Genomic DNA, 27891 nt, shown 5'->3' with positions numbered 1-27891 from the left:
TATCATACTTTTGAAACTTTTTAATTATTTTAGTAGAAAGTCTTTTTGAAATTGCATTTTATGCCTGTTGAAGAGACTCCAACTGATTGGTTCTATTTAAAATGTCTATACCCCCCTACTCTTTATTTATTTGTAATATTGCAATACTTTGCCTCAAAGAGGTCAACTTGAACTTTGAGCCCTAAACTAATATTTGTACCACTGTAAATCTGTCATAATTTGTTTTGCTCATATTGGGAAAACAGAGAGTTTCTCAAGGAGAAAAGAGAGATAGAGAAGCATAAGAAAGATTTCATTTATAAAGCAAAAGTAGGCTTATTATGGATTTCAGAAATTTTATTCCTAATGGGTTTGAATCTTTCCAGCTTTCATTTCCTTGTATGGACAGAGCTCCCTTTGAAGTCTTTGGAAGCTTTCTGTAAGAAAAGATATATATACACATGGGTGTGAGCTGAAAATTGAGCTCATTGTTTTGCCCTTTTCAAACGTGTTTTTCAAAGATTTGCCTTTCATATTGCAGATGGGAGAGAGGATCTGCAATTTTACCTTGTGTAACATCTTTGCCTGAAAAGCTCAAAGTATTTGTAGACATTTTTAAAAGACTGGTGGTTCCTATGTTTGCCTGCTGAGGAAAGCAGAGGTTCATGTAATTTACTTCCGTTTTGCAGCCAAGGAAACTGGTATTTAGGAAAAAAAGGCTCAGAATTTCAACCAGTGGCAAAGTTAAGAAAACAAGCCCAAACCTTACCACCAAGCTAATGACACCCAGGTTAATGATCCCAAAGGTGGAACGTAACCTCCAAAAGAAATGCTATGATAAGAAAAAATTCACCATAGATAGCATCATCATCCATTTAGTATGAACCTTGTATGTATTATGTAGGATCATTTGTATTTATTTTTGTCGCTTTCTAGTGTATCAGCCTATTTGTTGTTTTAATAACTCCTGATTTTGAATCTAACATTGAAATTGAGTTTCAGTAATGCTTTTATAGTCATTCTAACTCATTCTAAGTGCAGAAGAGAAACCAAAGCACTTGCGGAAACACAGAACTCGGGTCTGTGTATATCCAATGAAATTATATTTTGACCTTTTTTTTTCTATACACACAGAACAGTTAACAAGTGTGCATAAAATTCAAAACTATTTATTTAAGTTCTCTTGACAAATGTATGTGAATCATGACATAAACTCAACTGGGTGTGCACATCAACATCATTTTTACTAAAAAGATCAAATTTAATCCTAAGTAGTTATTACATTCAGATTATTCATTTGGCCATTTAAGCAAATGGAAGTGAAGCAACTAAAATAATTTGGAATACAGAAATTATGTCAACACCCTTTCCAAAGGGTCCACGAAACACGAGGTTGATGTGCCTATTCTGCCACTTACCACATGCCCCAAAATGCATGGCAGAAATTGTTCAGCTAAAATAAGGCAAATGCTCAAAACACAGAGACCTAGTTCCTGACCTCTAGAAGTTAATAGTCTAGTTGCAGGGTGGCAGGCAACCAAATAAATGGATAAAAGCAACCACAAACTCCTTAAGTAGTGACTCAGCTACTCACATGTACAGTCTTCTGTTTCAGAAGCTCATAGGGAATTATAGATAAAGAGGTTAAAACATAAACATTTGCTCATTTCCATTCCCTGTTTTCCCATCTCAGCCTGTCTCCCCTCCCATCTGACCTCCGAATCTTCCACATTCCTCCCCGCCCCCCAAGCCCCAAGCTCAACTCTAGAATTTCCTAACAGGGGTATCAAATATTATCATTCCTTCCTTTCCTACCTAAGCAATGGAATCTATGGTTTGTATTTTAAAGTCATTATGAGAGTTGACATCAACTTTAAGGAATTTCTTTTTTAGCTTAAAAGGTTAGCTTATACACCATGATGTATGGTTTGTTTTATCTTGCTGGGTTACTTGTTGATCTCTACACTTAAAATCATCCCTTTGTCGAGAATCACTTGAACCCAGGAGGCGGAGGTTGCAGTGAGCCGAGATGGTGCCATTGCACTCCAGCCTGGGCAACAACAGTGAAACTCCACTTCAAAAAAAAATCATCTGTTTGTCTAAAATGCTAACCTAATGCCATTAGAAAAATAGAAATGTCTGGAAAGGATATGGAGGTAAGAATTGGATTTCCCATCCATATCATTCCTGGTATGGTAGATAGGTAAATAGGTTACAATTCGCCCTGTTTAATCTTTGAAATAATTTTCCATTATGAGGATCATTTAATTTCTGTCTATAAAATGTGGGCCAAGAGCTAGGGCTTTTATTTTTACTTTCTATGAAGGAAATCAGACCCAAAATAGAATCTCCAATGCATGGGACAGTTTTTGGCAGATGTTCAGAGGGAGAAAAGGAAAAGCTGGCTTGACTCATAGGATCTTGCGTGTCTGTTTTTCTTTCCCATGAAAACTCATAGTTTGAAGGAACATAAAGGAAGGAAATATTCTGCTTTCATTTAAAAATGACCTGTGTTTCCTGCTTCTGTGCAAAATAAACCCTTCATAAAGCAGCAAAAGCCGTCTTCATTTACAGTTGTCACTGAAGGGGGTTTCCAGGCTGGGAAGAATTTTTTTTTCAAGACATTTAAAAACTATCTATACTAATAAAAGAAAAACACGATTTTTTCAGGTCAGAAAACTTCATCATACCTGGCGATGGATATGTTTTTAATTAAAACCTGGGCACAAAATTGGGTTGACTATGAATCATTGTGATGCCTGGCCACTCTCCTGAGACACCCACCATCATTGGTACTGGTTGCTGGCTCTTGACACCGGAGGCCACTTTGTGTACTTAGCAGTTAGAAAGGTGATGTGTGAGGCCCGGCAGCTGTTGGTGTTACAGCTATTGTGTAGGAAACAAAAGCTATTCTGTTCTATTCCCCAGCCTGCCTTTGTATCACTGATACAGGAGCTGTTTCATAAATGAGGTATAATTCTTCACCGGAGAATTTCATTACTGCCCATGTTTCAATGTTAGCTTACACTTCCAACACAGAGGGGAATGTCTGAACGTATCTCCTTTTGAAAAGAATCTTGGCTTCTGACCTCTGTCAAGATGCTTGCATTTTAAATCTGTTAACTAGACCTGCGATTAGATGCCATCATTACAACACATATGCTTCCCACCTTCCTTGCTCTAGACCACCCAGTGTAAGGCTGGCTAAAGTGTATTTGCTGTCAGCCTGCCTGTCTTGGAAATTAAGCAGAGTACAGTATACACTGGCACCCGGGTGAACCAGTAGGCACTAGATTTCTCGCACAGTTCCTCATGGATCTGTCCTGGGAAATTCTCATAGAGCAGATCAGAACTGACATTTATTTGAAGAACATGCACTTTTTCACCCAAGTGGTATATTCATTATTTTCATTTAGAAAGTATATCAATCTAGGAAGTTTTCAGTAGCATATAAAAAACAAACTGGCCTAAACAATCAAAGAAGTGCAGTGGGCTGTGTCGTTCTTCCCAGCCTTCGTCCCTCCCTGGGCTGTGTCCTTTGCTGTGTAATTTTGAGGTTCCTCCCTCTAAAGGTGAGTGTATTTCCCTAACTCATGGATGTTAGGCTCAGCTACATGACTTGCTTTGGCCAGATTTAAAAAGTATTCCTATTTTCACTTACCTTTCTTGTATTTCTGCCATTGCTGTGAGAAGAACAAGCTCTGGCTCCCTTGCATCAGAGAAATGTGAGGCAGGTTTGGACTCTGCAGGTTGGAGCCAGACCCAGCCGAGTCCAACCTAGATCAGCCAACTTCCAGCTGACCCAGAATTGCATGAGCCAGAATAAGTGACAGTTGTTTTAAGCCAATGCATTTTGAAGTAGTTTGTTTCACAGCACTATTGTGGCAATATCTCACTGATATGTAATGCTTATATAACTGAAAGTCCAAAGGTAGTATGGGTTTCAGGTAGGGTTTGAAAAGAATGCCTGTTCTGTTTCTCTGTGATTCTCTTGGGGCTTCAACACAGGATGGTTTCCCTCTTAGCATGATGACCATAGCCATTTCAGGCTTCACATTTACACCACATGCCATCCAGAAAACAAGAAGGCTTCTCTTCTTCAACTATCATGCAGAAGTCCTGGGCTTCACTCTGATTAGGTTAACTTAGGTCACATGTGTGTCCTGACCCAATCACTGAGGAAAGAGAGTGGGAGTATATGACTTGGTTTATGTGGATCCGAGTCCCTCTTGAAAATGGGAGTGAGCCCAATATCTTCCAAAATCTCTGTTGTGCCAAATTAAAGGTGGGAGTTGTAGGGTGGAAGTGATGTTGAGAGGCACAAGCAATGTTAATTATGGAGTCTGAAATCTCCCACTTTTTAAAAAAATTTCTATCAATATATTGTTTGGCTCAAGCCATTTTCCTTCCTCCATGTTGCTAGGCTATCTAGAGACAGAGAAATGGGATTTATGCTCTAGATCTGAGATGTTACCTTTAAATGGCAAAGCATATGGCCACACCCATGCCCCTACAGTACTGGAAAGTGGGTGGGAACCCAAATAAGACTTTACCATTATTCTGTCAGACTTCCAACTCCTGGTATCCCAGGATTTTAAGAAAATCCAAAGCAGGTTTGACCTATCAGAATATGGAGATTTCTGACCTAGAGGACGAAGTTAATGCTGATGTAGTTAACAGCATGGGATGAGGTGATAAGAATATCTTTCCATTGACTTCTGGTCACCATTGTTTCCAATGAGAAGTCAGCTGTAATTCTTGTTACTGTCCAGACACCATAGTAAGCACCAAACAAAAAATGTGTGTTGAATCAATGGGTTAAAAATAGAACCAAGATCTTTTGGCACAGATCCCAATGTTCTTCCAAGAATGCTCTATCACTTCTTTGTAAAACTTGACTTTGCACATTTAATGTACCCCTTGCAGCTTCTGCAGGGAAGTAAATCAAATCAATGACTAATTCAGGCAATTTTTGTAAACATGGACATTAACATGATCACCAGTTACTTTCTGTGATTCTAAGAGGCCCCCCTGACTCTGAAGTATCTGAAAGGTTGAACAACCCTAATAATTTAACACATTTTTGCCATTTAATAAATGTTTGCCATTTTACAAATATTATTGAGCATCTGCTGTCCAGAAGATACTGCGTTAAGTAACGTGAGGGACACAGAATTGAACATGAGCTAAAACTTATCTTCAAGTACCCGACTAATATAATTTGTTACTCAAGGTTTCAGGGAAACTGTGGACAGAAGAAAACACTTAGGACCTCTCATGGAACTACAGATTCTCAGGGAGTAGCTTGCCCGTCTCCTTGTAGTATCATTTACTGGTGGTCTCTAATCATTGAGGGTCTCTGCTCTGTATGAGACATCTGTCAGCATTAAGACAAAATCTTGAAAACCAGGCATTCTGATGTGACCTAGCTGAGGTGTCAGGCATATTCACATATTCATACATTAATTTCTTAAAAATATCTTCTGATGCATTTCACTGTGGCTGTACATGGGCATTACTAGGTTTGTTTTGGTGGTAATGTCCTGGTTAAATAACTCTACATAATTGGTAATTTTGGGGTATGAACACTGCCACATTTTCTTTGATTCTTTCTTTGTCTTTGTATTTTTTTTCCAGATAAGTTATGCTTTAAACCATACAAACAGAAAACTAACATTGGAACCTAAAATAACTGTCAATGCCAAGATCATTGTGGTCGGTGCATCCAGTGTTGGAATTTCCTTCCTAAAGACATTGGTATTTTGGTGAGTTGTTTTACTCTATTGATTGATTGGTTTTTAAATAATAAAAATTATCTTCCTACATCTGAAGAGAACACCCTCAGAGAACAGACCTGAGATTGTTCGGTACTCCACACACCTTGCCTATGTGGATGAATGAATCAGTGAAAGAACATTCTACATCAGGGGTCAGCAAACTATGGCCCTGAGGCCAGGTCTGGCTTGCCAAGTGCTTTTGTAAATAAAGCTTTATTGGAACACAGCCACACTCATTTATGTGTTGTCTGTGGCCATTTTTGTGCTACAATAGCAGATTAGATGGCAGACTTCTCTGCTGAGTAGTTGCAACAGAGACCATATGGCCTTCAGTGCCTGAAATATGTACTGTCTCACCCTTCCCAGAAACAACCTACTGACCCCTTTTCTAAAGGAATGTTTTCCTTACTGTCCAGATGATAAGAACCACCTGCAGCATTTGTTAAAGATGTAGATTCTAAGATCCTGCACCCAACTTGCAGAACCTGGACTCCTGGGGAACAGTCTAGGAATCTGAATGTTAATAGGCGCTCCACATAATCAGGCGGATTTGGGAATGAGTTTTGACTTCATACATTACAGTTTCAGAAATGGCATGTGGGCCAGGACCTTTCTTCAGCCCTTGAATTTTGGATCCCATGGAACAGGTAAAACCCTTCAGGGAATACGGAGGCCTGTGCATCTCTTCTGATGCTGTTTTCTCATCCCCCTCAAAGCAAAACAAGGTTTCCTTTCAGAGCCCATTTTTCTGATGCGTGATGCTCAGGGATTTGCAGCATCCCCAGTCTCTCTCTCCCTCTGCTCACTGAATTGAGCACCTCTTTAATAGAAAACACCCTGGGTTAGGGTCTGAGAACTTGGGATCATGGCCTGGCATCATCAGCACCTAACATGGAGCCCTCAGTGTATTGCCTAACTTCTGCCAAACTCGCTATCTGCATTTATTTTTTAAAAAGTCTCATAGATGTTTTAAAACCCTGACTTTGGGAACCACAGAACCCTGGATTAAGAGTCCAGTTTATCCAAATCTTTTGTTCAGGATCACATGAAAAACTTTAGCTACCATTCAAAACTACAGGTGCTGAGAGATAAGCAGGAGATAGGAAAATGCAGCCCACCGTCACTCTTCTGGGCCAGCAGAGTTCTTAGCTCAAGACAGCTGGGGCCTTGTGAGGGGCTGGGTAAGAAAATGAATGGAGGAAGTGACCCTCAAAAGGTGTATGTGCCTGGTTAACATGGAGACGAGCTAATCCCAAGTGGTTATTTTGCTCATTTAACATCACATTAACCAGAGAAAAAAAGAATTGATTTTTTTCCCTTTCTAGCCAGTTTGTTCAGTTCTCCAGAACATACCCTTAGGTAACTAGAAATAAATTATGTGTCATTATTGAAGTTACTAACAGAGTTCATGTGCTTTAAATAATGTGGTCAGTCTGCAGCAATATTTCACTGCAAGCATGAAATGATGAGAAGCACCTAGGAATATTCCATTCCCAGGGCATGCCACGTTGTAGTCTGAGTGCTTTACTTATTCTGATGGGTCTCTGCCTTGAAAACTTTCGAATAGCAAGTTTTATGCAACCATTTTTGAATGATGAATTATCAAGGTGGAGCTGCGAAATTATAGCAGTTAAGAGGTTATCATAAACAGGTCTTAAATCTTAATTTAGCTATCTACTTAGTCATAATGTTTTATTTAAATGATTACACTGAGACATATACAAGTAATTTTCTTTTTGTGGAGTCAACTTAGTTTAATAAAGACAAGTATAAATTTTGATGTAAGTATTGGGTTGATTAAATTTCCCAATCAAATAGAGCTTTTTAAAGCATTCTAAAATACTCATAATTCTCTATCATCATTACACAGATTATGTACACTAAAAATAGACTGGTATCAGTTTACGGATCTCTAATCCTTAGGAAATAGTTTTCTTATTATTTTTCTCTAATTATCTTAAGTTAGCAATCACCATGGTAACCTACTGCTTATTTTACTTTCCCAGTTTAACTGCCATTTGAATTTAATTTTATACATGATTTGAGCTGAAATGAAGAAATACAGCTTTCACCCAACACTGACCACCAATGAGGATTGAATCTACATTTTGGAAGCAAAATTTAGGAAAATCAGCCTCCTTGTAGTCTTTTTTTGTTTGTTTTTGTTTTTGTTTGGAGAGAGTCTCACTCTGTTGCCCAGGATGGAGTGTAGTGGGGCAGTCTCGGCTCACTACAACCTCTGCCTCCCGCCAGGTTCAAGTGATTCTCTTGCCTCAGCCTCCCAAGTAGCTGGGATTACAGGTGCAAGCCACCATGCCCGGCTAATTTTTGTATTTTCAGTAGAGATTGGGTTTCACCATGTTGGCCAGGCTTGTCTCGAGCTCCTGGCCTCAAGTGACCCACCTGCCTCAGCCTCCCAAAGTGCTGGGGTTACAGGCAGGGGCCACTGCACCCGGCTGCCTCCTTGTAGTCTTGAGCTGCATCGTCAGACTCAGCAGGGGCACCATCGTTCCTAGAAAAGCCACTTGAGGCTCAGGACAGTAACCTCTTTCTCCAGAAAATCTGGTAATCCTGTCATCTGATGACAAAACAAACACAACTTTCTCCTTGTATTATTTCCGTGCAAGAAATTATAAAATACATTTGGTCTTCTCTTCAAGGACACCAAAAGCAGTTTGTGTAAATTTCTATCCTTTCTTCCCCAAGTGCTGAGGTGCTACTGGGAGGGCTGAAGTGCTTTACGCAAACTCACTACCTAATATACCCTAGGATGTAAGCTCCATGTGATGAGGGAATACTGCGCTGGTGTTCTGACTTGTTTTTAAAGTATGCTATTTTATCTGCTAGCTGTGTGCAGTTAATCGCACAGACACATCTCCTTGCCTGTGGTTGTCAGGCCTGAGTCCTGCATCTTGTCCTTCCTAGGGGGAGCCTCTTGGGCCCTCCAGCACCGGGAGACATGCGTGGCAGGCGTTTTCCTGGGGACACACTCCAGCACCCCAGTCTTTTACTTCCCCTGCTGTCCTCCGTGCCTTCCTGTTGTTGGCCCTGGTGATCCCCAGCACAGCCTAGGAGCCAACGGCCCTCAGAGGCTTCTACAGTCTCCCTCAGCCCTGCGGGAGGCCTCCAGGGGTGGAGATGGGCGGGGGCCCATCTTCATGGTGGGGTGGGCTCAGCTCATTGGTTCCCTTCCCCCTTGTCTTGTGCACTTGGCCTCTGAGGGGAGCCCAGGAGGAAAGGACCCAGCCTTCTTTCTTGTCACCTGCCCGGCCAGTGCAGGAGGGTGTGCGTTTGTGGCAAGGATCAGGAGCTGGGCAGAGCAAAGCAAGGGCAATGGGGTGGTTCTCTTGCATTGCAGGGCATAGAGGAAGAAAATGCCAGCTTGTACTATGGGGTAGAGGGCCGTGAATTGGAGGGGAAAAGACAGATCTTAAGACATTCACTGTGAGATTGTGTGTTCTTCATAATGCCCAAGACATTTAAGTGATAGACTTGGATTATTTTTCAATGACTGTTCTTGTGATTGGTGGGTTGTGTTCATTTGGCCGCCCTGTTCTTTGGGACCGAAAGTTCCTGGCTCGGACACTACAGATGTCACGTGTGCATTCTCAGTCTCAGCACTTCCATTATGAAGACTCTTTAAAACCTCCAAGCACTGGAGAAAGCAAAAAGAACTTGGCTACAGCCATTAGCCCACCTCTGCTGCGAAGCAGTGCTGTGGCCCTGAGGGAGGTACTGTCCTCATCTGTGCCGAAGGAGGGTCCCAGCAGGGGCTCCCAGGTCCTGCCAGCCCAAAGGCACCACCACGGTAGAAACTCCACAGACCCTATGAGGGTGAGATCTGTAAAGTGAACTCACTATAAAGTGAACTCCCACCGAGTCTAGCATCACTGAACTCCTCAAATGCAGTGCTTTGACTAGTTCAGGTTTCCACAAAGATACTCCAGAATCTTTTTAAAAAAATATATAAATGCTATAGCAAAATAGAAGAAAAAAAAAAAAAGAAGAGGAGGAGGAGCCGGAACCAGGTATATGCACCTCTCTGCATTCTTTCACTCCTGGTGTGGCGCGTGGACCAGCAGCATTGATATCACCTGTGAGTTCATCAGAAATGCAGAACCTCAGGCCCTGCTTCAGGCAGTGTCCCAAACAGGCTTTTTTTCCAGAATTATGCAGAACAGCACCTTGAGTGTCTCCTGGGCCTGCGTTCAAGGAGCTGGGGCAGTTGCTCTCCTCTTCCGTTTCAGCACATGAGTCTCTATGCTTCAGTGTTTTGTAGTATTTACTCCTAATTAGGGGGAAGTTCCATTTTAATCCATTATTTTTAACTCTTTCCTAATTTAAACCGGATGTAAAGAATCTTTTGAAGAGCCTGTAATGGCACTAGAAAAATGCTTACAGGAGTCATGGATGACAATGACTGAAAGTAGCCCAGCCGGTGTCCCCGCGACCCTCCGTGTGACTAGAACACTGATTCGCAGGAAGCACTGGTTGGTGGGCACTGGAAAGCCCGGGTTCCCCTTGTCTTCCACTTCCACCACTGGGAAGAGTTTTCTTGAAAACCAACCAAATCATCCCAGCAAAAGATGCAACCTCAGACTTTCAGCCTAGCATTGATCCCCCCATCTAGTTGAATGTGTCGAGGTGACTAAGAATAGCTTGGACCAAGCAGGGCATGTTTTTAAAGCTGCAATTGTGGCAATGATCACAACTCCTGTTATCGGGTCGTGCAGTTCCGCACAATATCCGGCACAGCTGTGGGCTCTGGCAGCAGCCAGCCTAGCGCTGGAGGCTTAATTAGGCTTTTTATCTGTACATTTGTCTGAGGACATCTGAAACCTTCAGTGTGGCCTGTCACTAATTAGGTGACTAATTAAATAGTCAGTACTTCCTTGCTGATCTCAGAGCTCAACCGCAATGGACAGGTTTGTGACTGTGACTGCCTGTCCTGTCGGTCTCTGCACGTGTGCGCCTCGCAATTGCCCTGTACATTGCCCTGTGCAAAAACGGCATGGGAGTGAGGCCCAGGGCAGGTGCAGGGCTGCCCTCCAATGTGCCCAGGCAGCAGGCAGCACGGACATCCACGGGGGGGCGTACGGGAGATGGACATCCACGGGGCATACAGGACATCAGGTCTGGTGCAGAGGCTGGTCTGGTGGCCAGAGCAAAGGGGATGGTGGAAGGAGCTTTATGTGTCAGGCTCAAGAGTCTCATTCTCCCCAGGCAGCAAGACTTGACATTCTGCCATCAGAGAATAATGATCCAGAACTCACCCTGGTGTCCCTACTCACAATGGGGTTTCCTATTTGACTCCAATATTTAAATGTAATTAATGTTAAATGAAAGCACCTCCATTTACTGAAATTAACCACCCCTGCTTGTTTCAGTGTAACTTACCTCCTCATACCCACATTAGAGACTCCCAGAACAAAAGCAAAGCAATCCACTTTGAGCAACCTTAGGCCTTTTCGATGGAGGAAGGTCAGCTTATTGTCCTTTTTTTGTGGGTGCTTTGTGATTCTTTGGCATTAAGGGTAAGTAGGAAATGCATTTTTCATGATCACACACAGCACAAACCATGTACCTGGATCTGAGTCGTACACCCACCTCCTCAGTCTTCATCATTTGTTATTGGATGATTTTCGAATAATGACATTGGTACCTGTCTTGGTTTGCATTCTTTCAAACCAAACTGAAAACAAAGCATTTGGATACAAGTAGTTGATTTGGGAGTGATCCTAGGGAACTGCCTGAGAGCAGGGCCATGTGACAGGGAAGTGAGGACAGCCACAAAGCCAAAAGACACCCTTGTCGGTGGGTCCCCACTGTGGACAACTGAGGTCAGAGAAGGGCCTTGGGCAGAGACAGGCAGGCAGGTGAGCAGGTGGGCCAGGGTGAGGTGAGTGGGCCTCAACACTGTCTCTGGAGTGCCCTTACGGTCCCTTAGTTTGCTTAGTTTGTTCGGTTCTTCCTTGTTAATATTCTTGAAGTTGCCTTTTACTGAAACTTGGGCAGAGACGATGATGGAGAAGAAGCCGGATTAGCTAAGAAGGCCGTGTGGAGAGGATTTTGTGGGTTTCTTGCAGTTCTAAAGAGGATGCAGGTGTACTACCAGAAAGTTTTGCTGGAAAAGAGATGGCATTTAGGGACCTTGTCTTGGCAAATACTTTATTTCTACTTTGGGATGCAGTTAAGGTTAGAATCAGTAGTTTTCAAAACATGGTCTGTGGCCCAGCACCGTCAGCATTACCTGGGAAGCTGTCGGAGGTGGGGATACTCAGGCCCCACTCTCCAGGGACTGAATCCGAAACCTGGGGGTAGGGCCAGGCTCTGCTCTCCCAGCCCTGCAGGGGAGGTGGCAGGTCAAGGAAGTCAGAAGCAAGGAGTGGAGAGGGCCCAGGAGCATGATTCCAATACCCAGAACTTCAGTCTCCTCACCTGTGCTGCAGGGAAGCCATCCAGAATTCCCTCCTCACACACCGGCCTGAGCGTTCAGTCAGGTAGCAAATGTCCAGCATCTGTCCAAAGGCCTAGTGCTGACACTTGTTAGACAGACACCTCCCCAGTAAGTAAATTTGCATGTCTAGACCCCCATGGAAACCTGCATTGACTTTCAAAGGCGGGAAGTGACTGGGGAGCTGGAGTGTCCTCCACGTGGAGGACGCCCTCTTCCCTGAGGACTGAGCCGGAGGTGTTTCCAACCCGCAGCTGCATCTGACTCCTGGTGAGACATTCCCTGGAGTCTGCAGAACATCCTCCTAAGAGACACATGTCTCTCAGATATTTAATGGGATCATACACTTCCTTCATAGAAACTTACATTAAACTCTACCCTCCTTTCTTGAGACTCCCAAACGCTCAGGAGCCTCTCAGTTTTCTCCTCCTTGAATAGAGCCTCTCAAAGTGCCATCCCTGGCCCGCCAGCATGGACAAAACTTGGGAACTGTTGGAAACGCAGATTTTCAGGCCCCACCCAGACCTCCTGCATCAGAAACTCTGGGAATCGGGCCCAGCAATGTGTGTCTTCACGAGACCTGCAGGGACTCACTCAGTCAATGCCACTAGGCCAATAGGCCAATGTGGTGTCTGCCCTTCCTGCCCCATCTTCCCATCCCCACTTTTTTCATGGGCAGCCTCACTCCCAAAAAAGCAAAAGGCATCGTACACCTTCAGCTGCACACCCTCTCCCACTTCGTCAGCTCTGCATCTGCCAGTCACTGACTTTCCTCCCTGCAGAGGGAGGATTAGGGCCGTAACACCCATGCATTTGAATTCTTTTATCTTGGTGCACATAAAATGATGTACAAGAGGACTGAAGGAATAAGGACATATCAAACTGCCCCCGACTTATAGCATTTGATGTTGGGTAGAAATTTGGAAGGGAAGCCTGCCTGAAAACACAGGCATGAGGGCCCTCCAGTAGAGGTGACAGGTGGTCCTCGTTGCTGGGGAGTGGGAGGACCGTGAGCCTCTGTGTGAGACCCAGAGCAGGCAAAGCCATCTATGGAGCAGATGGCTTCTGGAGACCAGGTTTCTCGCTAAGTGTACTCCTCTGAAGATAATGCCTTTCAAACAGATAATCCAACACTACCAGTATAGTAAGACATTGGGGCCTGAAAAAAAAGGTTTGAATTCTCCGTTTTATTTTAAGACCTTGTGGTGGAGGAAAATGTTGTGAATCACCTTGAGATTTTAGGGTTAATATTAAGTAACTGTTTCTATAAGCAACAGATTGCAAAAGTTCCAGGCTCTACAATTCTGTACATCACAGCCACTTGGATAGGGATGGGGAAGGTTGTACAGATATAGTTTCCTGGGACCCTGTTCCTGGCCTGGGGTGGGTTTCAGGAATACGTACAATATTTTTAATAGAATCCCCAGGTAATTCCGACATGCAGGTGGGTTTAGGAGCCATTTATGTAGACATTTGCTCAAAATTGGCAGTCTCATCTATAAGGAAACCTATTTGCCCCGTAATTGCTCATTGTAACTAACTTGTATTTATGGGTTTGTTTTCCAAACCACATTTTCTAATTCCTAGCAAATCATATAACTTCTAAGTCACATCGTTACTTTGGGGCTTGCAGGGCCTAATTTTTAAGTTATTATTAACATTATATAGTTGAACCCACATTCATAGTATTAGCATGCTAAACCGGACCTAGCAGAAAGCATTTCATGAAGTCTCATGCTTAAACTGCCACCATTAAGAAGGAAGGCCCAAGAAGAAACCTGCGCATGTGGTGTTAATAAAGCCTTGCTAATAGCCAGCTTTTGCCCAAAACATAAAGCTCTTCTTCATCCTCCCCCACCAGAAGTGATCCCACTCGAATTTGAATTCCCATAACGCTCCATGATTCCATCCTCAAGGAACAAATTGATTTGTGTCTTGTATTTTGCCATCTCTCATGTGCAAGGGCTTTCTGGCTTGTCTTTTGATAGCTGCCATCTTGGTATTTACATCTGGTATGTGTTCAGTATATATAAACATATGCTTAAAATGTAAATGTATAATGGTTTTACTTCATAGACATAGATAAAAACATCATTAATCATTTCCCCTAGATTATAAAGGAAAACTCAATCTCATTTTAATCTGTTTTGCCAGAACTCCCAAATTTTATTCTTATCTTTTCAATTGACATTTCAAGAATGGTATGCATTTTCATTTTTTCAGTAAGGATTTATGTGTTTCTTTTGTGATACATAAGTGTTTTATCTGAGATCCTGAACGTCTGCCTAGCCCCTTATCCTGGCCACTACACCTCTCCCCTGCCAGGTCCCTGAGGACTCCAGAGAGCACCCAGGGCCCTCCAGGCAGACACTTCTACCTTAGTGCCGGGTCCAGTGTTGAGTCACACCCAGACTCGGGGTACCTTACGAGACTTGCTCCTTGTCCCATTTCTCCAGGTCCCATCCTGATTCCTACAGGAGCTCCAGGACCAGGGAGCTCTGACCCACCACCCAAGGTGGAGCCGGGCAAGATGGCACTCAAGAGAGAAGTAGGGTCAGGGAGAGAGGTTTTAAGCTCTGTCTTACCCCACGAACTGCCCACTCCCTTCTGGATGTGCTCAGAATCCTCCATCCCATGCCTCCTCTATGGATCTCTCTCTTCAGTCTCCCCCTGGAGGTCAGAGTGTGTCATGACCAACAACTTTGTGGCCATGGATGCAGCTGCCGTTTAATTTTACTAACAACAAAAATGGATTGAGTACTATTAACACACTCAAACACCCCATAACTCCTTAATATCATCTGATACCAGTCCGTGTTCAGTTTTCCCAGTGGTCTTAAAATTGTTCTTTTACAGTTAGTTGGTTTGGATAAGGATGCAAACCAGGTCCAAATACTGCATTTGGTTAATGTGCCCCTGAAATCCTTGTAAATATTTAACAATCTCCTGCACTTTTCCCGTTTTCTTAAATTTATTTTATTGTTAGGTTCTTGCATGTTAGAGAATTTATGATGAAATAATACAATGTGTGGCGTTTACTCCAACCACAACAGTGTTGGTGAGTATTTTAAAAGCAGCACAATGTTAGTAATTGCTAAGCTTCTTGCACCTCATGTATATTTAAAATCCTCCAAAATAAAAAGTTTTTTAAAAATAAAAAAATTAAATTAATGGCTCAGGACCTTGTCCAAAAGTCTCTTATGATTTACACAGAAAAAAAAAATATTGCTAAAGAAAGTTAAAGTTTTTCAGGAAAAAACTGGTAGATTCTCTTAATCTGCTGTGTACTTACAATAAATATTTTGTGAGGATTTGTTTTGCCTCTCATATTGGACGTTGACAGAGCTCCCAACTTTTAAACTCTATCTGTAGTATTTTATGGCATGTGTTGTTGTTACGACTGAATTAAATCTGAGTTATTTTTTAACTAGTAGAATATGTAGATAGGTGACATATCTATCATGAGCTAGGATTTATTTTCATTTGGCAAATATTTTTGTCACTGTTTTGAACCATTCAGAAAGCAGAGGTTTTAGTAAATTAAATTGAAACATTTAGATCGATGTGGGGTAATAATTTTTTCTCTACATTACTTATTTGTTCAAATAACAGCATTAATTAAAGCAGTTAATTAAATCACTTGCTTTGGTTGCCTTTGCTAGGCCTGCACCCTGCAGACGCACACACACAAAATCAGCTAGAAAATAACTAGCGATCGCCTAGCGGGCTGACATGTATCTACTGCCCAGAAGGGTAAGCGCCATGAAAAGTTTTATGTTTCTTTTATCATGTTCACAATAAATTGGCAATGTGACCCTCTTTATTTGAAGGATAAAGGTGTTTAGACCTAATTTTGTAGCTGTCCTCCTGAAGCATGGAATGAAACACAATACCTTTTACTTATTTCCCTGGATACCCTAATCCCTCCCTGCTTTACAAGTATCTTTGAGCTGTTCCTCCCTTTGTATCCACAGCAACGTGCAATCCCCACTGGAATTATTTGCTGCAAAAATGCAGATGCCCTTGTTTAATGTTTCATTGGCTTGAGCACTTAACTTGGAACTTTTTTTTTTTTTTTTCATGATATGGTGACCTTTGATTTTGGAGCTGAGGGCTCACGGTGATGTTAGATATTGTTTATGTACATTAAGCCAACAGCATTAGATCTGAGTTTATCTGTGGTTCTGCTGTTCCTGCCATTTCATTGAATGCATGCCCAAACCCAAGCTGGACTCCGTGACCCACTGTTCTATTTGAAGGAACTTTTTGAATATTCATAGGCAATCAAATTCAAAATCAGTCTATTAGAATTATGTATTATAAACTTCATGATTTTAGACTAATACTCTTGCATAGTTATAAATTTAAGAAATTAAATATTTAGACATTGCTAAATCGGATTATAGAGAGAACCATCGCAGCAAAAATATGAGGTTGGAGGAAGAAATGAAAATGCTAGTGATATTTTCATATAAAGTCATGAAAGGGCAGGGAACCTACCCTGAATAGCAAGGAGGTTGATGTTACAAAGAAGGTTGGGAAAGTTTGGTTAGGCCCAACTGGAAGGATGTTTATGCCACGCTAGGGAATTTGGACTGAACAGTTTGGTAATCAAAACACTTACTATTTATCGAAAATGTACTATGTAACAGGCAATATTTTAAGCATTTTACAGACAATGATTCATTTAATCTTCACAGAACCCCTAAGAAGAATTAGGTTCTAGAGCCACAGAGAGGTCAAATAACTTGCAAAGGTAAAAAACCTAGAAGTGCTAGAGCTGGGAGTCACACTGAGGCAGTCCGATTTCTGAGACCGGGATCTTAATGAGTCTGTTCTGCAGCTACCTTGGTAAAATCCCTACCAAGAACAAAGGTAGGGATTTTAAAACCAGAAACCGTTGAGATTTTATTTAATTTAAGAAGAGGTTTCCAGTAGCTGTGTGGAAGATTGGCAGAAGAGAGAGACTCATGCCAGAGAGACAAACCCTCTGGACAAAATGGTGAACTAAGGCAGTGTGTTATAGGAGGGGCGGGTTGCAGGGGCGTTCGAGAGATGTGGACAAGGTCAAAGTGATTGGACACGGTGGCCAATGTGGGTAGTGGGAAGGAGCCTGAGACTGGCTTCAAAATTCCTAGCTTGAGAGGTGGTTAGTTGGCCAAAGCTTTGATGGAGATAGAGGAGGAGTGGGATGAGGTGACCAAGAGCTTTGTTTGGGCACATACTAAATTTGAGATCCCCCTGGAGCATGCCAATTAGGGCTGATAGGCATTTAGAAATTAGATTTAGAGCTTAGAAGAATCACTGTAGTATAGTACATGTGTAAGAGGAAGTAATAGTATAGTAAATGTGTAAGAGGAAGTCCTGGTGGTGGATAACATCATCCACAGAAATAGGCATGAAGCTTGGGAAGCTTGGTTAGGGAGAAATGGACAGAGGAGGAGGAGCTGGTAAAAAAGCAGTCATGAAAGAGAGCCTCAATTTAGACCTAATTTCGTCCCAGACAGGAGGTTCTGTGGCGACAGCTCCTGGGGGAGGCCTCCTGCATGGTCCCACCACCCCTGCTCCTTTAGGCCCAGGATCAGTGATGGCACCCACTGCTGCTAGACCCTGGGTACTGTCCTTCCCTCTTTGTCCCTGTAACCCTGCATACACAGCCACGTTCATTCAGTGAGGCCTTGTGGAGTCCGCCGTCTTTTTTTTTTTTTGGCCTGGATCCTGACTAATAAGGATCTTCTCCTATCCCCACCTCATTCTTCCTCCATGAGTCAACGAAAATAGAGACCTCTAGTTGCCTCCTAGTATTCATTCTGTACTTGGTGACAAAACCCTGGGAACTGTGGTTCTTGGAAACATCACTGTGTTTTCTTTGAAAAGCTACATTTTCCAGACTCCCTGCTGCTCCCTGGCCATGTCACTGAGTTCTGACTAGGTAAGCAGAAACGTGGGACTTTCAGGAAGGCTCCTTAACAGGCAGCCCTCTATGCCCATTTCTCCTTCCTCTGCCTGTAATGTGGCTGTGATGGCTGGAGCTCCAGGAGCCACCTTGAACCCGAGGTGACCCTGAAAATGGAAACCACACATGGAGAAGCAAAGAAGCAGGTCATGGGCCCAGCTGACTCAGTGGATCCGTCCTATCAGCACAAGGCTGGTGATGTCCAAGTGTCTTAAGTATAGTTTTAAGAGAAATTTGCTCTCAGAGGGATTGAGAGAGAGAGAAGAGGAACTTGAAGAGGAGACAGGGTTAACGGGGAGACACATCTCTTCTGACTCAGGGGAATGGAAGAACGCTCTAGATATGGTAAGAAGGAAACATAAAAATGCCTGGTGACCAGTCCTCATTTTCTTTATGACATAGGGGATGTGCTCACCTGAGGATGAGGAAGGGGGATAGTAGGGATAACAAGAGGGGTTAGAGTAGAGAACTTGAAGGCTGGAGAAAGGCACAGAATAGCAGCAATGAAGAATGCAAAAAGATTTTAACTTGGCCTAAAGAAAAAGAGTGGAAACCTGTTTTTTAATGTATTAAAATTCAAAAAATGCCTCTATCCCCCCCAAAATTTTTGTACTATATCATGATGGATTAGGTTTTTTTTAAACTACTTTGTTTTTTGGGGGAAATTTTAAATTGTACAACAGCATAATTTAGGATAATGCAGTGTGGTAGTCTGGTAATTTATAAATCATTTGATTCATGTTGTTCAGTAATTCAAATGATTCAAAACCAAAGGGATTGTCGTTGTAGTAAAAGATATAGCTGGGTAATTATTAAGCCTTCTATTTACATAGAGATGTAAAAAAGGACTATATATAACTATTATTGGTATAACATAAACCACATTTCTATCACATAACACCCAAAGCTGGGATAAATTTTAACTGCATGTGAGTATAAACACTTATTATTATTAGCATTTTCCATTAAATGGTAATAAATCAGAGACAGGTAATCAGTGTGCACTTGTAGACTGTCAGCCATAAGTAGCTGGGTTAATTGTGACCTTTATGTTATTTGAAGATGTTCAAATTTTTTATTCTTATTATTAGAGGATAAGATGTGCTCAGTTTTCTTCTTATCAAATAAGAATATTCATTCTTAAATGACACTCATCCTTAGAGACTTTAGAGCAAAACCTCTCATAATATTGAGCTATTTTTTAAATGTCAGGTTCAGTTGAGTTTATTGCATTTCTGGCCTGCGCCATCACCAAAAGTCTCCTGCTTTTAGTGCTACTTAACAGATTGTCAGTAAATTGATAGCAGTTCCACATTTGGAACATTTCCAATCTTCTCATGGGAAAGGAGGGCAGGTGTTTCTCTCTGACTTGGTGAAGGCTTCTTTTTTGGCATTTGGTTGATTGAAGGGGAGGTGTGAACTAAGAAGAGATTTTAGAAAAAAAAAATCTCATCAGCATGAACCCTATGAAAAGATCAGCTCACCATAAAATTTTACTGACTTTAACTAGGGGGTGGATTTGCAGCAAGAGCATCTTAAATCCTGATGGACAAACATGGAGTGAGCCTTGAGCATGTGAGTTCTTCAGAGGCCTCTACTCAGGTGCACTTTACCTGTAGAACTGGTTAGAGGGAGTACTGTGGGTGCCTGGGGCAGGGCACTGCCTGAGGCCAGCAGGCCTGGCTTTCATAGCTGGTACTGCTTATGAGCTTTGTAACCTTGAACAAATTACTTACCATTTCCAACCTTGATTTTCTTACATATGAAATGTGGATTAGAAAAACCAGCCTCTCCCCTACCCCCAGCATAAATTGTATAGAAGATTAATCTCTATATGAATGCCTATGAATGTGCCTTGGGCTCTGGAAAGCCTGATGCAAATATAAAGCAAATTTGCTCTTAAAAAGAAATTCTAGAGGTAGAATTTCTTCCCAGATGACACTTTTTGGTATCCTGATTTGACTAATTGTGTGTATCTGAATGTAATAAATCTGATGTCAGCTGATGGGAATTAGATGACCTTTGGATCCCTCTGAACAATTTGAGGTCTACAGGACAGTACAGGCAGAGGTAAGGTGAGAGGATGCTGCCTCCAGACTTACTAGCTATATGGTTATATTAGTCTGTTCTCAATGCTGCTGATAAAGACATACCTGAGACTGGGCCTTTTACAAAAGAAAGAGGTTTAATGGACTTGCAGTTCCACGTGGCTGGGGAGGCCTCACAATCATGGTGGAAGGCCAGGAGGAACAACTCACGTCTTACATGGATGGCAGCGGGCAAAGAGAGAGCTTGTGCAGGGAAACTCCCATTTTTAAAACCATCATATCTTGTGAGACTAATTCACTATGACAAGAACAGCATAGGAAAAACCTGCCTCCGTGATTCAGTTACCCCCCAATAGGTCCCTCCCGCAACACATGGGAATTATGGGAGCTACAAGATGAGATTTGGGTGGAGACACAGAGCCAAACCATATCATTCTGCCCCGACCCCTCCCAAATCTCATGCCTTCACACTTCAAAACCCATCATGCCTTCTCAACAGTCCCCCAAGTTTTTTTTTTTTTTTTTTTTTTTTTAGATGGAGTTTCACTCTTGTTGCCCAAGCTGGAGTGCAATGGTGTGATCTTGACTCACTGCAACCTCTGCCTCCCCAGTTCAAGTGATTCTCCTGCCTCAGCCTGCCAAGTAGCTGGGATTACAGGCATGCGCCACCACATCTGGCTAATTTTGTATTTTTAGTAGAGATGGGGTTTCATCATGTTGGTCAGGCTGGTCTCAAACTCCTGACCTCAGGTGATCCACCTACTGCGGCCTCCCAGAGTGCTGGGATTACAGGTATGAGCCACTGTGCCTGGCCCCCCAAAGTCTTAACTCATTATAGCATTAACTCAAAAGTCCACAGTCTAAAGTCTCATCTGAGGGCAAGTCCCTTCTGCCTATGAGCCTGTAAAATCAAAAGCACGTTAGCTACCTCCTAGATACAGTGGGGGTAGAGGCATTGGGTAAATATAGCCATTCCAAATTGGAGAAATTGGCCAAAACAAAGGGGTTACAGGCTCCATGCAAGTCCAAAATCCAGTGGAGCAGTCAAATCCTAAAGCTCCAAAATGATCTCCTTTGACTCCATGTCTCACATCCAGGTCATGCTGATGCAAGAGGTGGGTTCCCATGGTCTTGGGCAGCTCCACCCCTGTGGCTTTGCAGGGTCCAGCTTCCCTCCTGGCTGTTTTCACGGGCTGGCATTGAGTGTCTGTGGCTTTTCCAGGCACACAGTGCAAGCTGCTGGTAAATCTACCATTCTGGGGTCTGGAGGACAGTGGCCCTCTTCTCACAGCTCCACTAGGCAGTGTCCCAGTAGAGACTCTGTGTGGGGGCCCTGACTCCACATTTCCCTTCCACACTGCCCCAGCAGAAGTTTTCCATGAGAGCCCTGCCCCTGCAGCAAACTTCTGCCTGGACATCCAGGCATACCCATACATCCTCTGATATCTATGCGGAGGTTCTCAAACCTCAATTCTTGACTTCTGTGTACTCGCAGGCTCAACACCACGTGGAGGCTGCCAAGGTTTGAGGCTTGTACCCACTGAAACCATGGCCTGAGCTCTACATTAGCCTCTTTCAGCCATGAATGGAGCATCTGGGATGCTGGGCACCAAGTCCCTACACTGCACCCAGCATACCCAACCCACAAAACCACTTTTTCCTCCTGGGCCTCCAAGTCTGTGATGGGAGGGGCTGCCATGAAGACCTCTGACATGTCCTGGAGACATTTTTTCCATTATCTTGGGGATTAACATTCAGCTCCTTGTTACTTATGCACATTTCTGCAGCTGGCTTGAATTTCTCCTCAGAAAATGAGATTTTCTTTTCTATTGCATTGTCAGGCTGCAAATTTTCCAAACTTTTATGCTCTGCTTCCCTTATAAAATTGAATGCTTTTAACAGCACACAGGTCACCTCTTGAATGCTTTGGTGCTTAGAAATTTCTTCTGCCAGATACCCTAAATCATCTCTCTCAAGTTTAAAGTTCCACACATCTCTAGAGCAGGGACAAAATGCCACCAGTCTCTTCGCTAAAACATAACAAGAGTCACCTTTACTCCAGTTCTCAAAAAGTTCCTCATTTCCATCTGAGACCACCTCATTCTGGACTTTATTGTCCATATTGCTCTCAGCATTTTGGGCAAAGCCATTCAGCAAGTCTCTAGGGAGTTCCAAACTTTCCCACATTTTCTCATCTTCTCCAAACTGTTTCAGCCTCTGCCTGTTACCCAGTTCCAAAGTCACTTCCACATTTTTGGGTATTTTTTCAGCAGTGCCCCATTCTACTGGTACCAATTTACTGTATTAGTCCATTCTCATGCTGCTGATAAAGACATACCCAAGACTGGGCAATTTACAAAAAAAAAAGAAGTTTAAAAGACTTACTGTTCCACGTGGCTGGGGAGGCCTCACGATCATGGTGGAAGGCAAAGAGGAATAAGTCACGTTTTACGTGGGTGGCAGCAGGCAAAGAGAGAGCTTGTGCAAGGAAACTCCCATTTTTAAAACCATCAGATCTCATGAGACTTATTCACTATCATGAGAACAGCATGGGAAAGACCTGCTCCCATGATTCAATTACCTCTCACCAGGTCCCTCCCACAACACGTGGGAATTATGATGAGATTTGAGTGGGGACACAGAGTCAAACTATACCAATGGTCTTTGCAAATTACTTGCTTCAGTTCCACCTAAAAAAAATAGGGATAATAGTATTACTGACCTGACTGTATTGCTGTAAGGACTACATGGCGTAATGCGCCATGCAAAACGCTTGACTTGAAGCAGTCATCCGGGTTGAGCTGCAATTGTTATGCTTCCAAGCAGTTTATTATTAATAGAAGTAGTCTAAAATTTAAACTTTATACTAAATTTACCTCTCTCCCAATTTGTTTTATTTAGTTTTACTTTGAAAAGCACATTTTAAAAACCTGTCTCATTACTAACGTGTAGCTTTTTGGAAGATTCTACAGTTAGCAGCTCCAGCGCCATCTTCCTTTTTTCCTTGAAATGGTTGGTTCTATTTGAAGGTTCGTGCAAAGAATTAGTAGCTCCAAAAACAATTCAACATTTGGATGACACGAGATATAAAGTTCAATTGAATTATGATAAACTTTTGCTAAATTGCACTTAACTGCTTATTCTTTTTTTTTCTTTTTCTTTAGCTCTCACTTGAAGTTTAATAATCTTACCCTGATTTCAACTCATGGACTCCCAGGAAAAAAACTTCTGGACACTGAACAAAGGAAATTTTTAGCCAGCGAGTATGAATTTTATTTGCTTTTTCATTCTGAGGCCTAAATGTTCTACTCTTTGTGCAGTCTACTTAATGCTAAATGGTAGATTTCAGATTGGAAAAGGAGAAGTGGTGGGGCTTTTCTCCTGGAGTTCAGGCATCACTTAGGAGATACAAGTACCAGTGTGTTCACAAGCAAGTGGCCAAGACTGGCAGGCCAGGGCCACCAGTTTGTATCTGTGGGAAGACATCTGCCCTGTTCCAAACAATTGGGGTGGAGCCTACGGACCCAGCCAGCCCTGCCTTTGGGCTCTGAGTGACACTATGGGGCGATGGAGGTTGATGACTACATTTACATCCAACAGGGCACCTCACTGGGATATGGATCCCACAGCTACCCTGGCCATTTGTACTCAGCAGCTGATCAGGCAAAGAACTTCCATGCCAGTCTGGGTGAGCTTTATTGTCTTCATCCCAATAGAATCACTATTTGACAACATCTGTTCTGGAAAATACCATGTCTTTATCACACAGCTTTCATTCATTTTAATTTCCTGTAGCAAAACATGGGTCCAAGAAATATACTTTTTCTGCCTCTAGAAACAAGCTCCTAATTTTTCCAATAAGGAGGAAGGAAATTGTTCCCTCTCAGGGGATTCATTTTAGATTCCATGATGAAGGGACCCTCTTTCCTCCGTGAAAAACAGTTGTTCTACCCTCAAACAGGAAACAGTTGTTCTACCCTCAAACAGGAAACAGTTGTTCTACCCTCAAACAGGAAACAGTTGTTCTACCCTCAAACAGGAAACAGTTGTTCTACCCTCAAACAGGGAGGAAAAACCACAACTTCCTTGCCAGCAGCACCAGGTTCATTTCCACTTAATAATTTTATCCGACTATAGACTTTTTCTTGAAGGATGTCATTATGGTACAAAAAAGGGCATGGGTTTGAGCCAGGAGGATGTGGATTCAAATCCTGCCCCTGCCACCAAGGACCTGGGCAAGGAATTTCATTTCTCTGAGCTTTGCTTTTTTTGATCATGAGCAGCACATGAGAAGCCAAGCTTGCTGGATTTTTTGTTAAAATTAACATAACGCCAACTTCTGGCCAAGAACACATTCCCTCCATTTCCCTCTTTCTAAATTATGTGATTCCCAGGAAATGCTGATTTTATTGGCAGATGTCTTAAGAGGAACTTAATTCCGTGAGCATAGTGAAAGTTTCCCTCAATCCCATGTTGGGTGTGTGTCAGGAGAAAACAGCTACTGAGGGGGCTTTCTGCAGGTGTGACACTGCATGGGCAGACTGAGTGGGTGGAAGCCCCCGGTGTCCCTGCTGCTGTCCCTGCCTCCACATTCTCAGCACAGCAGCCAGAGCAAGGCTGCAGAAAGCTGGCTCAGATCATGTCGCCTCCTCACAGCCCAGAACGGCACTATCCAGTATGGTGGCCACTAGCCACGTGTATTTAAATTTAAATTATTAAAATTAAATGAGATGAAAAGTCGGCGCCTCAGCCACATTAGCCGCATGTCATCAGTGGCTACCATATTGGACAGAACAGATAAGAACATTTTCATCATCGCAGAACGTGCTGTGCTGCTTCATCATCGCAGAACGTGCTGTGCTGCTCCAGCCTGAACTCTGTCTCCATCTACTTAATTATCCAGCCTCACCTTTTATTATTTTTGCCCTTTTTCTCCCCATTTGAGCCACATCAGCCTCCTCGATGTTCCTCAGATGCAACAGGCAAGTCCCCACCTTGAGGTCTCTGCTTTTCTCTCTTAAGTGTCACCTTTTCTATGGGGTCTATCCTGACCGCCCCATCCATTTGCAGCCAATACCCCAACACACTCCGGTCCCTCATACTCTGCTCTGTTTTTTTCTTGCTACTTAAATCCTCCTAAATATTGTATTATTTGCCTTCTGAAATAATGTTTATGTTTGTATTCAGTATCCATCAACTATAATATAAACTCCACAAGGGCAGAAATTTTTGCCTTTTTATTCATTGATTCATTGATGTATACTCAATACCTGGGACAGTCCTTGGCACACAGCAGATGCCCAGTAAATCATGTGGAACAGAGGAAAGTTACCTCCAGAAATACCTGAAAACTCCTCTCAAGCAAGTATGAAGGACTAAATAACACAGCCAGACCCCTTCGCATGGGTAACTGCATGTCATCATATTTCTTAGAAACCACATATTTCAGTAAGATTGAACCATAAATAGGAGATGCCTTTCAAATGGTCCTCATAACCCCAATAAAGGAAATTATCTCTGATCATGGGGTTTCAAACTGAAAGGTGCAAATGACATTCATAAATTTAGTAATTTAAATCCCTGATTCCAAATACTAATTTTGAACTTGTTAACCAGTGTTTTAATTTATTATTGTTAGAATTTTTGAACCATTTCTGTCTTCTTTCCCGCTCCCCACATCCAGCCTCTTGTGGAGGTGCTAATGGCATGTCTGTGATGGAGCCGAAAGGAAGGCGGTGGGAGAGGAGGAACAGGAAGCACGAGAAATCCACTAATTGGACAGTCAGCACTAATTCGAAGTTAATTGTGATAGTCCTTTTTCTAGGAGTGTCACAATTAATCTTTTATGAGAATTTCTAAGGTTCTCTCCAGCTTGGAAGAGTCATGACTCCATGAGGTACAGGTCTCCACTGACTCATCTGTGGCCCCCAGAGCTTGCTTCTAATTGCACACCTGGAGCTTTGGACTAGGCTTTTGACCATGAGGTTGGGGGCACTATAACCTAGAGCAAGCTGCTACTCATCTATGCGCTTTCCAGAAATTTCCCCATTCTCCATTTTTGCTTTTTTTCCTCCGCCTTATTATCTGTCTTCAGAACTTTCTATGAAGACAATCTTTCACATTAGTTTTGAGTCACTGTCGAGCTCACTTGAGAAACGTGAAGTTTCACTGATGTGCCTTCTTTGGTGCCTTCTCTCTTTTCGGGCCAAGCCTAATGGAGGCATTTCTCTTACCACCAAGCCATGAGTCAGGCCCTGCTATGTTAGAATATTAAAGCTTATTCATTCTACTTAAAACATAATTTTGGAAAAATATCACTTACAGTCTTCAATATATAGTTTAACTCACCTGGTGAGGAAATTAAGGAAGGTCCAGAGTGGATAGTAATATCCAGAATGGGTAGCAATCACTTACACGATGATATTTTAAACTGAGAAATGGCCAGGTAATCCCAGCAGTTTGGGAGGCCAAGGCAAGAAGATTGCTTGCACCCAAGAGTTGAAGACCAGCCTGGGCAACATAGGGAGAGTCCCATTTCTACAAAAAATTTAAAGTTAGCCAGGCATGGTAGCTTGCACCTGTGGTCCCAGCTGCTCAAGAGTCTGAGGTGGGAGGAGGATAGCTTGGGCCCAGGAGGTGAAGGCTACAGTAAGCCATGATTGTACCACTGTGCTCTAGGCTGGGTGACAGAGTGAGATCTTGTCTCAAATAAGTAAATAAAATCATTCAGTGTAGTAACATATTGTAACAGCAGTCACCCCACATTCTTCAACACTTCCTTTTGTAAAGGTCTTAGTAAAGTTTCCTAAAAATAAGGCTCTCAGTGGTCCCCAGTGCCATTCCCACTGGACAGAGCTTCACATTTTAACTGTCAAATATGCATTCTGACATGATCAATGCTACTGTCCTACTGTCATTAAAAATATCATTGTCTTCACCTTCCACAAATTTCCCCTGAGAGCCTTTATCTTTGGGCATAGCCTCATAAAACGAATCCCTGTGCACTAACTGTATTTAACTTTTCCTCATCGTGGCTGGCTTACAGTAGGGATCTGGAGCAGATAAGAACAATCTTTCATGGGTCTCTCACAAATGTGGGAAGCCATGACATTTCCTGTATTCCTATAAAGCTAGCGAAATGGTTTTTACAAGAGAATTTCCTCTCACTATCCATTATTTTCCTGTGATAGCCAGTCCCTGATTTTCTTTTCTTATTAAGAAGAAATTTTCTTGTTTTTAAGTTGTTTCACAGAGCCCTTTCACAGGTCCTGTAACAAGGTCTAATATGTCTCCATGACTAAAATTCTCTGTGTGTGGTAAGACCAGGCTTATGTGCAGATCAAAAAGAAGAAATGTTCTGTCATTACCACTTCAGAATCTTGTTTGCCTCCAAAGAGAGTAAGCAGGGTTCTGTCTCATTAATATTATTTAGAATAAAATACTCTTCACATATGCATCCCGCCTAACAAAGCAGCCTGTCTTACATTCTCACAGTCACTCCTTATAGCAGTCAGCAGTGGAGGCACGTAGGGAGAGCTCATTCTCCTGTATTAAGAGGTGAGGTAACTGAAGACAGCAGGCGGACACAGAGTCCAGGCTTGTCAGCAACACAGACCATGGCAGGGTTCTTTTTGAAGAGGACTGTGCTACCAAGCACAGAAGTGGCGTGTGCCTCTA

General features: G+C 42.6%; 1 protein-coding gene across 1 annotated transcript in view; it reads left to right on the top strand.

Moving 5' to 3' along the window:
* Positions 1-27891, top strand: part of CFAP61 (cilia and flagella associated protein 61) — a 295737-nt gene that overhangs the window by 163562 nt on the left and 104284 nt on the right. The window contains exons 18-19 of the mRNA XM_023217758.2: positions 5617-5744; positions 23379-23477. Coding sequence (XP_023073526.1) covers positions 5617-5744; positions 23379-23477 — 227 coding nt within the window. The remainder of the gene's footprint in view (positions 1-5616; positions 5745-23378; positions 23478-27891) is intronic.

The sequence above is a fragment of the Piliocolobus tephrosceles genome, chromosome 20 (assembly GCF_002776525.5).
Source record: "Piliocolobus tephrosceles isolate RC106 chromosome 20, ASM277652v3, whole genome shotgun sequence".
NCBI classification, from domain to species: domain Eukaryota; kingdom Metazoa; phylum Chordata; class Mammalia; order Primates; family Cercopithecidae; genus Piliocolobus; species Piliocolobus tephrosceles.
Note: the sequence above shows the minus strand (reverse complement) of the source record. Positions and strands in the feature narration are given on the sequence as shown.